Source organism: Kogia breviceps, chromosome 5 (genome assembly GCF_026419965.1).
Source record: "Kogia breviceps isolate mKogBre1 chromosome 5, mKogBre1 haplotype 1, whole genome shotgun sequence".
Taxonomy (NCBI): Eukaryota; Metazoa; Chordata; class Mammalia; order Artiodactyla; family Physeteridae; genus Kogia; species Kogia breviceps.
The window spans coordinates 95,589,905-95,608,455 of record NC_081314.1 but is presented as its reverse complement, the minus strand read 5'-3'; the positions used below and the strand labels follow the sequence as shown (position 1 = coordinate 95,608,455).

The 18,551-nt window shown below is 39.3% G+C and overlaps 1 protein-coding gene and 1 pseudogene across 2 annotated transcripts in view; one reads left to right on the top strand and one right to left on the bottom strand.

Moving 5' to 3' along the window:
* Positions 1-18,551, bottom strand: part of CD47 (CD47 molecule) — a 58,713-nt gene that overhangs the window by 24,913 nt on the left and 15,249 nt on the right. For both annotated transcript variants that reach the window (XM_059065498.2, XM_059065499.2), the window contains exon 3: positions 10,236-10,325. In XM_059065498.2, the coding sequence (XP_058921481.2) occupies positions 10,236-10,325 (90 nt within the window). The remainder of the gene's footprint in view (positions 1-10,235; positions 10,326-18,551) is intronic.
* On the top strand, positions 13,223-13,759 carry LOC136794304 (mitochondrial intermembrane space import and assembly protein 40 pseudogene; annotated as a pseudogene).

Genomic DNA, 18,551 nt, shown 5'->3' with positions numbered 1-18,551 from the left:
AAAACACCTGTTATATTGTCAAAGAGTAAGGAAGGACAACCCTGAAAATCAGCCAGGAACATAATTGTCAGTGCAGTGGAAAACTGAGTTGGTACAGTTTTCAGAACAAAAACAAAATACCTGAAATGCAATACTATTAAGAAAATTGTTACTTTGGTTAAGGCTCAGTGTTTGATTCTAGGATTCTCTGAGCTGTTTTCTAAGTGTAAGATTCTGCTTAAATCTTGTAAGTTAAAGCTAAAGGCAAAGGTATTTAGGAACATTTTCCTGTGAGAGACCTTTGTCTTCAAAATGTGGTCTAAGGCTCACCATATTTGGGACCCCTTGGCTTGGCTTCCAGAGTTTAGAAGTCTTCTCAAGGCTTCTTTCTCAGTAGGATAGATGGCATCCTGAGATACAGTTCTGGTATAAATAAACTCTTTCTCCTCAAAGTGAAAGCATAATTTGCTGCCTTTACTGGATGTTTAGCTGACAGAAGGTTTAGGTTTTATCTTGGATCACCAAAAAGAATGACACTCAGAACTAGAAAAACCAGAGAGAAACCCCCTGCGGTCAAGTACAGAAAAAGTTAAAAGGAACTAGAAATTTAGCAAGTCATGGGTCTGAGTTACTATTAATACTTTAGAGCATGTAAAGACTTATATCAAGTCTTTTTCTTGATATAAAAAATGCAAAACCAAGCAGCAAATGGGGAAAAAAGGGGGCTTTCCTGTTGGTGGAATCCCCAGGCCATAAACAGGAGGCCTCCTACAAAGAGTACCAAGGGACAAGTAGATTTAGATTCATGTCTATCCTGAAGATGTGACAGAAGGCACAGAGCAGTGCTACAAAGCCAGGGGCAATTTACATTTCACTTCTACATCTCTAGCATACCGCCCAGTGCCTAGTAATCAGTAGGTACCCTGTCAAAAGACATTTATTGAATAAATAAAGTGAGTCCACATTCTACTCTATAAATAATAGTTTCTTTTACTCAGTGTGTATATCCATATATAGGTTCACCCTTCTTGGGAAAAGAAAACAAAAACACATTCGAAATAATTTCAAGACAGGGAGGCACTATAATGTAGTGGTAAATAGCACTGTTTCAAATCCCAGTACTACCAAGAAACAGTTGGGTGATGGTGGGCAAATTGCCTAACCAATCTGTGCCTCTGTCTCTTATCTATAAAATGGGAATGATAACAACAGTATCTATCCCCACAGAGTTCCTGAAAGAAGTAAATGTGATTTCAGATGTAGAGTACTTTGCAGGGTGCTTATCACACAAAGCAAGAGCTCTACAAATATTTAGGTACTATTATCAAAAACACCTTTAAATGTGAGCACAGGCTGGGTGAATCAAGTATATAGGTACCTCCTACACACACACACACACACACACACACACACACACACTCTACATTTACTTGTTCTAAGATGAGCCTAATTAAAAAATTGCCACTATGTGGACATATATACACTACCAAATGTAAAATAGATAGCTAGTGGGAAGCAGCCGCATAGCACAGGGAGATCAGCTCCGTGCTTTGTGACCACCTAGAGGGGTGGGATAGGGAGGATGGGAGGGAGATGCAAGAGGGAGGGGATAAGGGGATATATGTTTAGGTATAGCTGATTCAGTTTGTTATACAGCAGAAAGTATCACACCACTGTAAAGCAATTATACTCCAATAAAGATGTTAAAAAATTATTTACAAAAAAAAATTGTCACTAAAATATTTTTTTAGGTTTATGATCACATTCCTTAAAATATGATCAATAGAAGGGAGTTCACTGCTGGTCCAGTGTTTAGGACTCCATGATTCCACTGCAGCGGGGCATGGGTTTGATCCCAGGTCAGGGAACTAAGATCCCACAAGGCACAGCCCCCCAAAAAATATGACCAATAGAATAAATATAAAAAAGAACATTTACCCTTACTAACACAAAAATGAAAATTAAGATGTTTTTTTAACTATTGAATTACCAAAGATTTTAGAATTATAATGATGTCAAGCTTGTGAGGTGAAAGACAGGTATTCTCACCTGCAGTAGTAATTGATACAATGGTGCTGGAAAACATGTTGGCAACATGTATCATGAGCCTTAAAATACCGTCTATGCCATTTCTACTGTTACATACCTTCAGTATGTACTAAAGGTATGTAACACTAGATACTTTCATAGTATCAAGAAAATTTGGAAATATCCTTAATATCCATCAAGATGAGAGTTAAGTAAATTATAGTACATCCATAAAAGTAGAGCACAGGCAACTACAAAAAGATTTCTGAAAACATGGGAAGCAAATCAGCATTTACAAGTATGTAAGCTATATGAGTCCATTTATAGTTTTTCCTTTTTCAAGAAAAAAGACAGAAAGGGAAGCAGAAATTCACCAGAATACCTCAATAGTTTACTTCCAGGCTGTGAGACTCTAGGTGATTTTTGTTTTCTCTCTACTTCCTATGTTGTATAAGGTATCCTAATGTGATATGTATTACTTTTTTTAAGTCAGAAAAACAATGGTAAAGCTTATTTTGTAAGACTATGGCTGATAGTGAATACACTCCTGGTTCAGTCCACTAAAAATAATATGTTACTAATGGTAATGTCATGATCAGCACAGTTCAATCAATCCAAATGCAACAAATCACACTTCAGTGAAATTATTTCATGATCTTAGAAAAAGGCTATTGCCTATTTAAATCATATGACAAAGGCCTTAAGGCCCGAGTCTGCAAATAGGGTTAAACGCTTTCCCTAACATCAGCAGATGAGGTCTTGGTGCTATACCAGTCTTTTTCTTGATATGAAGAACTTACTGAAATTCTAAGAAAATTTCCCCAAGAATTTTAGACACTGTTTTGAAAGTAAGAGTTGTGAAATATCTTGACAGTTTTCTCCCTTAGCCCTTTCTTCCTCTTTTTTGCCCTTTTACACCAAAGTTGAGAACAGATTTGAAATCACAAAGCATTTCCAGAGAGCCATACATTGAAAAGAATCCTTAGAATACATAATCAGTCATTTCCCTTCCATTTTCATGTATCACTTTAGATACACATGACTTAAACTTCTGAGTAAAATTCATGAAACATATAATAGGTCAATCCACTACAATATTTTACTAGCTTTCATTTTATAAAGGTTGCACTAGTGAATAAAATAAATAAATGAAATCAGCCATTACTCCTTGCCTTATATAAATGTTTACTGGCCTTCAATGACTATTTCAGTGTGCTATAAGGAGATGAGATATAAATCTTACATTTTAAAAGTTTTGGGACTTCCCTGGCACTGTGGTTAAGAATCTGCCTGCCAATGCAGGGGACACAGGTTTAAGCCCTGGTCCGGGAAGATCCCATGTGCTGAGGAGCAACTAAGCCTGTGCGCCACAACTACTGAGCCTGTGCTTTAGAGCTCATGAGCCACAACTACTGAGCCCATGTGCCACAACTACGGAGGCCTGTGCACCTAGAGCCAATGCTTCATAACAAGAGAAGCCACTGCAATGAGAAGCCTGCACACCACAACGAAGAGTAGCCCCCGCTCACAGCAACTAGAGAAAGCCTGCATGCAGCAATGAAGACCCAACACAGCCAATAAACAAACAACAAACAAACAAATAAATAAATGAAGTTTAAAAGTTTAGACTACTGAAAGTAGTCCAGTATCATTCTTTTCCACATACCTGTCCAGTTTTACCAACACCATTAATTGAAGAGAGACTGTCTTTCCCCCACTGTATAGTCTTGGCTCCTTTATTGTAAATTAGTTGACCATAAGTGTGTGGGTTTCTTTCTGGGCTCTCTATTCTGTTCCATTGATCTATGTGTCTGTTTTTGTGCCAGTAACATACAGTTTTGATTACTAAAGCTTTGTGGTATAGTTTGAAATCAAAGAGAGTGATAACCTTTAGCTTTGTTCTTCTTTCTTAAGATTGCTTATACAGGGTCTTTTGTGTTTCCATGAAAATTTTAACATTATGTGTTCCAGTTCTTTAAAAAATGCCATTGGTATTTTGATGGGGATTCATTAAATCTGTAGATTGCTTTGGGTAGTATGGACCTTTTAACGATATTAATTCTTTCAATCTATGAGCACAGAATATCTTTCCATTTGTCTGTGTTGTCTTCAATTTCTTTCATCAGTGTCTTATAGTTTTCAGAGTATAGGTCTTTCACCTCCTTGGTTAAATTTATTCTTTTTGATGCAATTGTAAATGGGATTGCTTTCTTAATTTCTCTTTCTGATAGTTCATTCTTAATATATAGATATACAACAGATTTCTGTATATTGATTTTGTATGCTACCACTTACTGAATTCATCTACCAGTTCTAACATTTTTTCCATGGAGTCTTTAGGTTTTTCTATATGTAGCATCATGTTATATGTAAATATGACAGTTTTACTTTTGCCTTTCCAATTTGGATGCCTTTAATCTCTTTTCTTATCTGATTGCTGTGGCTAGGACTTCCTATACAATGTTGAATAAAAGTAGTGGGAGTGGGCATCCTGTCTTGTTTCTGACCTTAGAGGAAAAGGCTTAAGTTTTTCTCCATTGAATATGATGTTAATGTGGGTTTGTTATACGTGGGCTTTATTATCTTTGGTGTACACCCACCCTGTTAAGTGTTTATCGTAAATGGATGTTGGATTTTGTCAACTGCTCTTTCTGCATCAATTGTGATAATCAAATGATATTTTTCTTTTGTCTTGCTAATGTGGTGTATCATGTTAAATTAATTTGTGGATATTTTTTTTTTTTTTTTTTTTTTTTTTTTTTTTTTTTTTTTTAATTTGTGGATATTGAAACATCCTTGTGTTCCTGGGATAAATCCCACGTGATTGTGGCCTATGATCCTTTTAATGTACTGCTGAATTCGTTTTGCTAGTATTTTGTCAAGGATTTTTGCATCTATGTTCATCAGGGATATTGTCCTGTATTTTTTTTTTTTTTCCTAGTGTCTTTGGTTTTAGTATCAGGGTAAATCTGGCTTCACAGAACAAATTTGAGGATATTCCTTCTTCTATCTTTTTGGAATAGCTTGAGAAGGATAGTTAATAACTCTTCTTCTTTTTTTTTTTTTTTTTCAGTACGCGGGCCTCTCACTGTTGTGGCCTCTCCCATTGCGGAGCACAGGCTCCGGACGCACAGGCCTAGAGGCCATGGCTCACGGGCTTAGTTGCTCCGTGGCATGTGGGATCTTCCCGGACCAGGGCACGAACCCGTGTCCCCTGCATCGGCAGGCGGATTCTCAACCACTGCGCCACCAGGGAAGCCCAATAACTCTTCTTTAAATGTTTAGTAGATTCACCTGTGAAACTATTTGCTCCCAGACTTTTGTCTGTTCAGAGTTTTTTGATTACTAATTCAATTTCACTTCCAGTAATTGGACTGCTCAGATTTTCTATCTCTTCCTGATTCAATCTTGGAAGATTGTCTGTTTTTAAGAATTTATGTATCTCTTCTAGGTTGTCTAATTTGCTGGTGTGTAACTGTTAGTAATAATCTCTTATGATCCTTTGTATTTTTGTGGTGTCAATTGTAATTTCTTTTTCATTTCTTATTCTACTTATTTGGGCCCTTTCTCTTTTTTTCTTGATGAGTCTGGCTTAAAGGTTCATAAATTTTATCTTTTCAAAAAGCCAGCTCTTAGTTTCACTGATCTTTTTTTACTGTTCTTTTTAAGTCTTTTTTTTTTTCATTTATTTTTGCTCTGATCTTTACTATTTCCTTCTTTCTACTACTTTTGGCCTTTGCTGGTTCCTCTTTTCTAGTTCCTTTAGGTATAAAGTTATATTGTTTACCTGAGATTTTTCTTATTTCTTGATGTAGGCCTGTATCACCATAAACTTCCCTCTTAGAATTGCCTTTGCTGCAATGCAAAGATTTTGGATCATTGTGTTTCCATTTTCATTTGTCCCAGGTATTTTTAAATTTCCTCTTCGATTTCTTCAGTGACACAATGGTTGTTTAGTAGCATGTTGTTTAGCCTCCACTTGTTTGTGTTTTTTCCATTTTTCTTCTTGTAACTGATTTCTAGTTTCATACTGTTGTGATAGGAAAAGATGCTTGATATGATTTCAATCTTTTTAAATTTATTGAGACTGGTTTTGTGGATTAGCATGTGATCTATCTTGGAGAGTATTTCATGTGCACTTGAAAAGAGTGTGTATTCTGTTAGTTTTGAATGGAATGTTCTACATGTCTATTAATTCCATCAAATCTGATGTGTCATTTAAGGACAATATTTTCTTATTAATTTTCTGTGTAGATGATCTATCCACGAATGTAAGTGAAGTATCAAAGTCCCCAGCTATTGTATTATTGTCAATTTTCCTATAGTACTTGCTTTATATATTTAGGTGCTCTTTTGTTGAGTGCATAAATACTTATGAATGTTATATCCTCTTCTTGGATTCATCCCTTTATCCTTACGTAACACCTTTTTGTTTTTGTCTTCCCTTAAAGTCTTTGTTTTAAAGTCTATTTTCCTTGATATGAGAACTGCTACCTCAACTTTCTTTTTTTTTTTTTTTTTTGGCGGTATGCGGGCCTCTCACTGTTGTGGCCTCTCCCGTTGCGGAGCACAGGCTCCGGACGCGCAGGCCTAGCGGCCATGGCTCACGGGCTTAGTTGCTCCGCGGCATGTGGGATCTTCCCGGACCAGGGCACGAACCCGTGTCTCCTGCATCGGCAGGCGAATTCTCAACCACTGCGCCACCAGGGAAGCCCTCAACTTTCTTTTTGTTTCCATTTGTAAGGAACATATTTTTCCATCCTTTCACTTTCAGTGCATGTATGTCTTTAGGGTTGAAGTGAATCTTTTGTAGGCAGCATATAGATGGGTCTTGTTCTTGTGTCCATTCAGCCATCCTGTGTCTTTTGATTGGAGCATTTAGTCCATTTACATTGAAAGTGGTTATTGATAGGTATGCACTTTTATTGTCATTTTGTTAATTGTTTTCTGGTTGCTTCTATAGTTCTTGTCTGTTCCTTTCGTCTTTTAGTTTCTTCTCTCGTGGTTTGATGATTTTCTTTAGCTTTGTGTTTAGGTCCCTTCCCCTTTACTTTTTGTGTAGCTATTATAGGTTTTTGGTTTGTGGTTACCATGAGGTTTATATACATGAACCTATATACACAGCAGATTGCTTTAAGCCGATAGTCACTTAAGTTCAAACACATTCTGAAAACTATGCTTTTACTCCCCCCAACCATGTTTTATGTTTTTGATGTCATATTTACATTTTTCTATTTTGTATACACAAATAACGCTTACTGTAGTTATACTTGATTTTACAACTTTTTTCATTTAACATTCAATTTTTAAGTGACAATCCACTGCCTTTACTATATATTTGCCTTAGCATTGAGAGTTTTCCTTTCATATACTTTCTTATCTCCAGTTATGACCTTGTCTTCTCCACTTAAAGAAGACCCTTTAACATTTATTGTAAAGCTGGTTTATGAACCAGCTTGTAAGGTGGTGATGAACTCTTAGTTTTTGCTTGTCTGGGAAATTCTTTCTCTCTCTTTCATTTCTGAATGACAACCTTGCCAGGTAGAATATTTTTGGTGGTAAGATTTTTCCTTTCAGCATTTTAAATACAGCATGTCATTCCCTTCTGGCCTGTAAAATTCCTGCTGAAAAACTGGCTGATAACATTATGGGAATTCCCACGATTATGACTAGTGTTACTTTTCTTTTGCTGCCTTTAAAACTCTCTCTTATCTTTAACTTTTGTCATTTTAATCATGATATGTCTTGGTGTGGATCTCTTTGAATTCATCTTTCTTGGGACTCTCTATGCTTCCTGGACCTGAATATCTCTTTCATCCCCCAGATTAGGGAAGTTTTAGCCATTATTTCTTCAAATACATTTTCTGTCCCTTTCTCTCTCTCTCCTCCTTCTGGGACCCCTATAACGTGAACGTTAGTATGCCTGATGTTGTCTCAAAAGTCCCTCAAACTATCCTCATTTTAAAAATTCTTTTTTTCTTTTTTTCTGTTCAGTTTGAGTGATTTCTAATACTCTGTATAGATCACTGATCTGTCCTGTATCATCTAATCTACTGTTGATCCCCTCTAATGTATTTTTCACTTCAGTTATTGTATTCTTCAGTTCTGATGGATTCTTTTTTTAAAATAAATTTATTTATTCATTCATTCATTTAATTTTTGGCTGCATTGGGTCTTCACCGCTGCATGCAGGATTTCTCTAGTGGCTGAGAGCGGGGGCTACTCTTCATTGTAGTGTGCGGGCCCCTCATTGTGGTGGCTTTTCTTGTTGCAGAGCACAGGCTCCAGGCACATGGGTTCAGTAGTTATGGCACACAGGCTTCAGTAGTTGTGGCTCATGGGCTCCAGAGCACAGGCTCAGTAGTTGTGGCGCACGGGCCTAGCCACTCCGCGGCATGTGGGATCTTCCCAGACCAGGGCTCAAACCCATGTCCTCCGCATTGGCAGGTGGACTCCCAACCACTGCACCACCAGGGAAGCCCTCTTTTTTCTATTTTCTAACTCTTTGTTGAAGTTCTCACTGTGTTCATCCACTCTTCTCCAGAGTTCAGTAAGCATCTTTTTTTTTTTTTTTTTTTTTTTGCGGTACGCAGGCCTCTCACTGTTGTGGCCTCTCCCGTTGCGGGGCACAGGCTCCGGACGCGCAGGCTCGGCGGCCACGGCTCACGGGCCCAGCCGGTCCGCGGCATGTGGGATCTTCCCGGACCGGGGCACGAACCCGCGTCCCCTGCATCGGCAGGCGGACTCCCAACCGCTGCACCACCTGGGAAGCCCAGTAAGCATCTTTATGATCATTACCTTAAACTCATTATCAGGTAGATTGCTTATCTCTGTTTCATTTAGCTCTTTTTCTGAGAGTTTTTCTTGTTCTTTCATTTGAAACATATTCCTCTGTCTCCTCATACCGCCTAATTCTCTGTATATTTCTATGTATTAGGTAGGTCCATTACATCTCCAAATCTTAGAAAAGTGGCCTTATGTAGATGTCCTATGGGGCCCAGCAGCAAGCTTCCCTATGGCTACCAGAGCCAGATGCTCCAGGGGTATCCCCTATGTGGGCTGTTTGTGCCCCTTTATTGTGTGTGAGGCCAACTCCTGTGGGCACACTGGTGGACAGGATAGGCTCCCCAGCACTGTTGGCTGTGCAACCTGTCAGCATGCAACTGCTACAAGTCGCATGATTGCTGGTAGGCTGTGCCGGCCCCCAGAGCTAATATGCTAGAGGGAGGATTCCAACATGGTGCCCACCAGTGCAGGTGTCAGAGTTGTAGAAGAAGATCACAAAAATGGCTGCCACGAGCATCTCACTTCTGGGGGGAATCCCAGCTGCCTCCTGTCTCTCAGTGAGGCTCTCCAAGATAAGCAAGTGGGTCTGACTCAGACACCTGTCAAACTGCTGCCTCTGTGCTGGGACTTGGAGCAAGTAAGTTTCTGTGCACACCCTTTGAGAGCAAAGTCTTGGTATCCTACAGCCCTCTGGCTCTCCCAAACATAAGTCCCACAGGTATTCAAAGTCAGACGTTTTGGGCACTTGTATTCATGGTTTAGGACCCCCAGGATGGGGAGCTGGATGTGGGGCTTGACCCCTCAGTCCTCGGGGAGGATCTCCATTGTTGTGATTTTCCTCCTACTTAAGGACCCTTAAGTGTGGGTCCTGACAAGACCATACCTCTGCCCCTCCTACTCATCTTGTTGTGGTTTCTTTTTTATATCTTTAATTGCAGAGTACCTTCTCTGTTAGTCTTTAGGTCATTCTCAGAGACAGTTGCTCTGTAAGTAGTTGTAACTTTGGTGTGCTGTGGGAGCAGGTAAGCTCAGGGGCTTCCTATTACACCATCTTGATTGCTCCTTCTATGTCATCCTATCTTGTCAACACCAATGTAGGCTGTAACCATCTCTTTACCAAAGAAAATGATGTATGTGTAAATGCTCTGTAAACATTACAACCAGCTGAGTCAAAGGTATTGTTATTATCAGGATTCCCAATGTTCATTCTTAAGAAGTTAAGGAAAAAAAAACTTTCTTAGGAATTAAAAGTGAACTGAAGCAAAGTATGAGGAACAATATAGACTGCAAGGAGAATATTAATATTGACTGATATTCTTATTTACCACGTTAACATGCTTGCTAATACAATTTGGTTAAATAAAATATTTCACCAGCATTGCCTGCCAGAAATAACAATTTAACCACTAAAACATAAATGAAAAAGAGAAATAAGTACTTACTCACAACACCAAACTGTCCCCAGAACAGAAGTATAGCCAAAATTGGGAAAATAACAATGAGGATATTTTCATTTGGAGAAAACCATGAAACTGGGAAAAGAGAAAACAAAAAAATCACAATTAACATTTACTATAATCACTGTAACTCCTGCCCATGAATAGTGAACAATATATTTTATTGTGGAGATGGAAAATAAAAACAATTAATTAAAACTTTGGTCTTAAGTAACAAATTATACATACAATTTAACTTATACAGCAAATTTTACTTATGAGACAAGAAACTAGTTCTTTAAGTGCTTTTCACCACATTTTCCCTAACCTATGACTTCTGGAAGGAGGTAATATGGTACAGGAGCTGAGAAAAAGGTTCTGCAGCTACAGCGCCTGGCTTTGAAACCCAACCCTAACTTACAATCTCTGTGATCTTGGACAAAGTCTTAACCCCTCTCTGTTCTTCAGTGTCCTCATTGTTACACTGGGACAACTGGACTATTGTGATTGTTAATGAAGTTAATACATGAAAAGGGCCTAAAACAAATCTCGGCACTTACCAAGTGCTCAGTAAACATTAACTACAATTATTATTATGTGCTCCTACAGTGAACACCTGTATGTGTAACATGCCAAGAATTTACCTTAAACCAACAATGAAGTCTTTCTGTAAAGACTTACTCAGGGTATCAAAGTGAGGAAGTTGTACAATTGGGTACCTTCACCTTACTCTGACTAAAACCAAGACAGATGTGAGCCCTAGCTTTTCTCAAACTTACTCTGGAATAGAAGATGTATTTATGAATAATTAGGCTTCAAATGATTGTTTACATATAAAGTAACATGAGGGGCTTTAGGTATTAAGTGGTTTACAAGTTACCTAGAGAATGATAATATGAAATGATATGTTCTATATAAAGGAAATTGTGATTTTAAGTCTTCAAAAAGATTTGTTGAGAACTTTTGAAAAATTAAGTTTAATTGCATCTTATCAACTCTTAAGACGATAATTTTACCTGTGAAATTTCTTCTCTAACAATAAAGTCAAGTAAATGCAGTGAAAGCATTTCAAAGTTTGCCTGTAAAGAGGGAATGTGCTGTGCACATTTTCAAATCTTCCACTGCTCTGCTTCTGTATCAGCATGCAAGAAAACTTGTGGGCTTTCATACAGTAATACTAGCCATGCATTGCTCGTGTTAGCTTATAATGTTAAGCTCTGGTAAATGTTCACAATAATCCACAGAATATAACATTATGAATTCTATCTCACAGATATTAACTTTCCATAATCTAGCATTTTGCGCTACACATAGTAGAGACTCAATTGGTTTGTTGCTGAAGGTTCCAATAGTCAAAAAATAGTGAGTGAATGAAAGACAGTTTTTTGGGGTGGGGGGTGGATGATCTCATGGTTGCAGATCTCTACCAAGAGACAGATGTTTTCAGATACTCTGAATTCATACCTTAACTTCCAACTGAATTACTGAGCATCTTCCTATACCAAAGAAAACCCATTTCAATTCAGTCTAAAATCCTACCAGGAAAAACCTTCATGAATCATCTTTAGTTTTTCATATCTAATGCCCAGAGGATTTGGTAAAAGCTCAATGATCTAATGACTATTCTTAACCTATTTTTCTCTACTTGCTTTATTATTACTTTTTTGAGTTGTGTACATTAACTCCTCAAATCCTCACAACTATTACATGCCTCCTTATCATTGAGGAAACTGAGGCCTAGAGAATTAAGGGTTGTAAGTATCTTAAATCTTCATGTCCCAAACTGACTCCTGACACTCCTCCCCTTACTCCTTCAGCAAACCTACCCTCTAAGTTTTCCCCATTTCACTAGTGGTGACCCCATTTCTCCAGTTGCTCAAGCTAAGAACCTTGGGGTCATCCTTGACTCCTTGACTTCTCTACACCTCACTTCTGGCCTGACACTAAATCCTATGGTTGCTACCTTCAAGATATAGCCAGAATCTGATCTCGTGTTCAAGATGGGCTGACAATGAAATGTTCTTTCTTCACTGGCCTCCCTCCTTACACAACAGAACAATCTTCAACAGTCTTAGCATATATTAATAGAAATCTACCAGTGAAAATAAGAATTACGTTTGACCTGGTCTGACCACTCATTTTTCACTTATTACACAAACATTTATTAAAAGCCCACCACGGGTAGGGTACTCTTCTAGGTACCTGAGATCTAGCAGTGAATAAGCCAGGTGGGGCTATGGGCTTGAGGAGGGGGAGGGGCTGAAGAACAGACTCTTGTAGGTCATAAGGCCCCATGGGGAAAGGAACTGGCTCTGAGCCTTGGACTGGAAAGAGCCTGCCATGTGAGGACAGGGGAGAAGACATGCCAAAGGAACAGCAAGTTGGAGCAACTGAATGATAGCCAGTGTAACTAGAATTTAATGATACAAGATGAGATGGAAAGAGATTGCTGGCATTAAGAACTCTCTTAATTACCCGTTACCTCTCTCTAATTTGTTAAGGTTGGAAAAGTCTTCTCAGCTTGTTAAGAAAGTTTGGATTTTATTCTATAAGCAATGAAAAGTGATCGGAAACCTTCAAGGAGGGAAGAAAAGTGACCTGATTTATTTAAAATCTTCTTGGGCAGCCTTGAAGGGAATGGATTCTAGAGAAGCAGGACCTACAAGCAAGTTAATGCAGCCATCAGGTAGTAGCAGGAAGGTAGGACACAGCCCACAGATGCAGCCCTGAGTTCCGTTACTCATCAAATTTAAAGACATAATAGGGAATCGTCCCAAAGGAAAGTGACTAGAATAGGAATGCTGAAACCATGCGCAATGGCTGAATGAACTGGGGATTTTTACCTTAGAGAAGAATAGACTTGGAAGAGAAATACCATACCTCCTACTGGGTGAGAAATTGCAGGGTTGCAAGTTTTAGCTTGACTTCAGGAAGAATTGGAACTGCCTGATAATAGACTAACATCCTCTGGGCAGTAACAGTCCCATCCTGTCATGGGCTTAGGTAAAAATTTGAACAGGAGGGGGCGGGTCCGCGCGGGCCTCCAAGCCGCCGGCCCCTCAGCGGAGAGGTCACAGCGAGAGGCCGTCCCACAATGCCACCATCACCTGGAGGTCGGAGCGCTGGGCTGCACTGTGGCCTACTGCCGGCAGGAAGGGAAGGATCCAATCATATTTGTGACCAAAGAAGACCATGAAACTCCAGGCAACGTGAAGCTGACAAGCCCAATGATCCGTACGAGGAGCACGGACTGATCCTGCCCCACGGAGACATCAGCTGGAACTGCCCGTGCCTTGGGGGCATGGCCAGCGGGGCGTGTGGGGAACAGTTCAAGGCGGCCTTTTCCTGCTTCCCCTGCAGCACAGCGGATGTCAAGGGGTCGGACTGTGTAGACCGGTTCGGAGTGCATGCAGAAGTACCCGGACCTTTATCCCCAGGAGGAGGAGGAGGAGGAGAAGCCAGCGGATCGGTTAGAGGAAACGGCTGCCTCTGAGGCCACCACAACCAAAAAAGAGGAGGGGTGCAGCTAATGAAGGCCCGGGGTGCGCTGGGCTCCAGCCTCCGTCAGAGAGGATGAACCTCTCCAAGAAATTATCTCTCCCTCTGTTGTTCTGTGCACTGTACTGTACAAAATAACTTACTGTGCTGATCAGGGGTCTTGGCCCCTTGACATATACACTGAAAAATGGGTTGTGTGTATGTGTGTCTCACATAACCTATCAGCGAATGTAGCTGCCACTTTTGATTTCTCTTCTCATATTGTCCTGAATTTTGCCACTTTGAAATAACGTGCTGAATAATCTCAGCAACCAAAACTCATTATCTGGGAGTGTCTCTTGTGAGTGAGCTGATTTATTCTGATTCCTTGTATCCCTTTTAGTAGATTTTATACCTAGTTGGAAAACGAAATAGAAACAAAACATCTTCCTTTAAAAATGCTGGAGTGGGGCCATTCCTTGTAGAAGAGGCAGGATGGTCAGCCCTTGAGTATTTGACGAAGCATTATGCTTCATTTCTGATATATTTTGGTTTCCAGTTTGCATTGAGCTCCAGGTTTTCTACATTTGGAAAACAGAGCTTTGTATCCTCTGAGTGACTGACTCCCTTTGTAAGTGAAGAGAAAGGCTGTTTTTTTTCTGTTCTTGTTATTCCAAAAGCCCTGGTTTAGGGTCTGTGTTCACATTGGCTCTGTCTCAGCCTGTCCAGATGCAATGTTCTTGAGAGGTGGGGACCTAATCATTACCAAAGTAGCACCCGAGAGAGGAAACGGTGTCAATTAAAAGGAAAGCATGATTTTCACCTGAAAGAAAAATTGTTTTGAATGGCCAACTACCTGGGGTGTGATAGAAGTAATTCAGGAATTACATGGGCAGATAGACTAGATGACTAATAGCTGACTCTATACCTCCATGCAGAAATAGTAATGAGCGATTTCAAAGACAGAGGGTGGGATTATAGAACAAAAAATATTATTGTCTAAGTGATTCTTAACTGGAGCTTATCAGAAGTACCTGGAGTTTATCCAAATGCCACATACTCTCCCCTTTCAGCTTCTACCCCAATAACTGTGTGTTTGTGTGAGTGTGTGTGTGTGTGTGTGTGTGGCAGGGGTGGGGTGACCCACGAGTCTCTCAATTTAAAATCACTGCTGCATCTCCCTGCTGTAATTTGCCTTCTCTCACTGACATGAACATGTTACCTCTCTCTAATTTGTTAAGGTGGGAAAAGTTTAAGGATCACTGAATTGAATCTTTGAGTATCAAATGAGATGCTAGGGAAAAACCCAATGTTTTATATAAAACTATGTATCTGCCCATTAAGCTACTGATTTGATAGAGTAATTAGTACTGTCAGACGACTAACTTTGTTTCCCAAGGGGAGAGGGAGACAAGATACTTCTCTAAGGTCCCTTTCAGTTCTGAGTTTCTATGGCACTAAGAAAATTAATTAAGCTTAAAATGGACTAAGAACAATATTAGATATTTTTCCACCTCAGCATTAAGAAAGATGATCCAAAGTCAGCCAAACTTCTATTCCACCCAAGCTACGCCTGACAACTATGCCCATTATTCTCCAATTCCTGGTCAGGTAGAGTGGAAAATAAACTTACTAGTGGAAAGGCAACGAAATGATACTAAGAGGATGTGGTCTGTGGATAAGTGCTTAAATTTTGCTTCCAAGTTTAAACATTATAAAAACCCAGGACCTCATTTCTCTTATCATTGTGTACAAAATGGGATGACCTGAAAGAGGCAAGAAATCACTCTAATCAATTAAGTGTGCCTCTCCTTCAAATATATACAAGGTACACCTCCATGCACAGAGAACACGTTTCCACAGAGAAGGATCATGATAAAATTTCTGACACTAAAATTCAAGCCAAGTTTTTACTTGATGCTTCAGGACTGTGATGGGTTTTTTTTTTTTTTTTTTTTTTGATGTATTGACTTGGCTAGGATATAGTCCCCAGTTATTTAATCAAAGCCAGAATTCTAAGGTAGCCCCCAAACACCCTGCCCCCTGCAAGCAGCCTTTTTAAATTCTCTCCCCTGGTGGGAGGGATGGGACTGTGAATATGATGGATTTCATTCCCGTGATTATATTGTTTCATATGGCAAAGAGATTTTGCTAAATGTAATTAAGGCCCCCAATCAGTTGACTTTGAAAGAGTGATTATTCTTGAGGGAGAGGGGGCAGACCAAATAAGAACTTAAAAGGGTTTGGGATTGTTCTAGCAAAAGAAATTCAACATGTTCGAGACGGATTCAACAAGAGGAGGATTCTCCTTAGTTGGCTTTAAATATGGGAGAGGCTGTGTGGCAAGGAATGGGAACAACCTCTAGGAGCTAAGAGAAGCCCCCATCAGACATCCAGCGGAGAAACAGGGACCTCAGTCCTACAATCACACGGAATTGAATTCTGCCCAAACCATGTGTGCTTGGAAAAAGACCCTGACCTCCTGATGAGAACACAGCCTGCTAACACCTTGTTTTTAGCCTCGTAAGATTGGAGAACCCAGTCATACCATGACCAGAATTGTGATCTACAGGTGAGCTAATAAATGGGTGCTGTTTAAAGCTGCTACATTTGTGGTTGTTTGTACATATGCACTTGAAAACTAACACGAGGATCTCAAAATGCCTTCATGTCAACATTATGAACATAACATATCTCATGATGGTAATGGAAATAGCAACTTTGCTAAACTCGAACAGACCTTTAAAAACAAAACCCTAGGGCTTCCCTGGTGGCGCAGTGGTTGAGCGTCCGCCTGCCGAGGCAGGGTACACGGGTTCGTGCCCTGGTGCAGGAAGAGCCCACATGCCCTGGAGCGGTTGGGCCCGTGAGCTTGAGCCATGGCCGCTGAGCCTGCGCGCCCGGAGCCTGTGCTCAGCAACGGGAAAGACCACAACAGTGAGAGAGGCCCGTGTACCGAAAAAGAAAAAAAAAAAAAAAAAAAAGGAATACTCTAAAAACAAAACCCTAATAGCTTACTCAGAAAAAAGTAAAATTTTAAGCCTCCAAGTTTTTGTATCATTAATACTATAAATATAAATATTAATAACACATTTTATAACTATTATTATTTACATTTAGTAATCTGGTTGTTTACAAGGTGTTTCCACAGAAACTATATACAGTGGTGGTAAACATACTGGTTTTAAAGATAGACAGATCTAGGTTAAAATCCTGGATATGACTCTGGTCTTGAACAACTACCTTAAATCTCTCATGCTTCCTTATCTGTTAAATGGTAAGACCTATACCTATCTCCTAGAGTTGAGTTCAGGACACAATATACATAAACTATCTGGCACATATACATAAACTATCTGTGCCCTAATAAATGTAAGATTATTTTACTGTTCTTTTGTACTCTCACTTCCTTGAAAGTAGCGGTTATATCTTCATCATCAATGAATCCACAGTGCCTAGTACAGTGCCTGACACATAGTAGGTGCTCAATAAATCTTTGTTAAGTAAGCAAGATATTTTGAACAAGCCTGTGATGGAAATGGTATTCCCATCTTACAGATAAAAAACAGAGGGTCAGACAGGTTGAGTTTTTTTATCCAAATTTTCTTAAACTAGAAAATGGTAATGTATAGAAAAAGCTTTCTAAATTCAAGTCCTGTGCTCTGTCCATGGTACTATACTATATGTAGGCACCAGAGGTATATAAAATCTCATACAGAGGTATACACATCTCATAGGTAGTATTTCTAAAATACTGTGCTCCAAAAAAAGGGCACAAAGAATGGCCACCCTTAATTCACATTCTACTAAGTGGAATTCTCTATTACGCAATTTCTATTCCTCACTTATGCCTGTATTTGTGAAAAAGTACCACACTGTAAAAATGGTTTCTACTGCCTAAATCCCCAAAGTCCCCATGATGGGTAAGTCTCATTATCACAATACATTTGTATTCCACTATAAGAGTCCTGCTCCAATTAACTTTTTGTGCAGAGAGAAGGTTTTTTGTTTTTTTTTTTTTTCCAGTAAAAAATGGGTACAAAATAATGACATGACAACAGTAGATGCTGGCAAGGATGTGAAGAAACTAGATCACTCATATGTTGCTGATGGGAATGTAAAATGGTACAACCACTCTGCAAAACAGTTTGGCAGTTTCCTTCACTTTGTTATACAGCAGAAACTAACACACCATTGTAAAGCAATTATACTCCAATAGAGATGTTAAAACAAACAAACAAACAACTAAGCATACACTTGCATACATCTGAGTAATTGTACTTCTGGGAATTTATTCAGAGGAAAGAAGATTATGTGCACCTATAAACCTCTATATGGTAGTTCACAGCAACTCCATTTGTAACAGCCAAAAACTGGAAACACCCAAAATGTCCTACGATAGGTGAACAGTTAAACAAGCTGTGATATACCCATACCATGGGATACTACTTAGCCAGAAAAGAGAGAGAAAGAGAACAAACTATTAATACAGGCACAACTTGGATAGATCTCAAGGGTACTGTGCTGAGTGTAAAAAGCCTATCTCAAAAGATTACATACTATATGATTCCATTTACATTACACTGTTGAAATGACCAAAGTATAGACATGGAGAACAAATTAGTGCTTGCCAGGTTAACATGAGGGAGAGCTTTGTGCAAATGAAATAGTTTTATATGCTGATTGTGGTGGTAGTTACATAAATATACATATCATAAAATGGCAAAGAATATACATACAGTGTACCATTGTCAACTTCCAAGTTTTCATATTTTAGTATCATTATATAAGAGGTAACCAACCATTGGGGTAACTGAGTGAAGAGTACCCAGCACCCCCAGCACC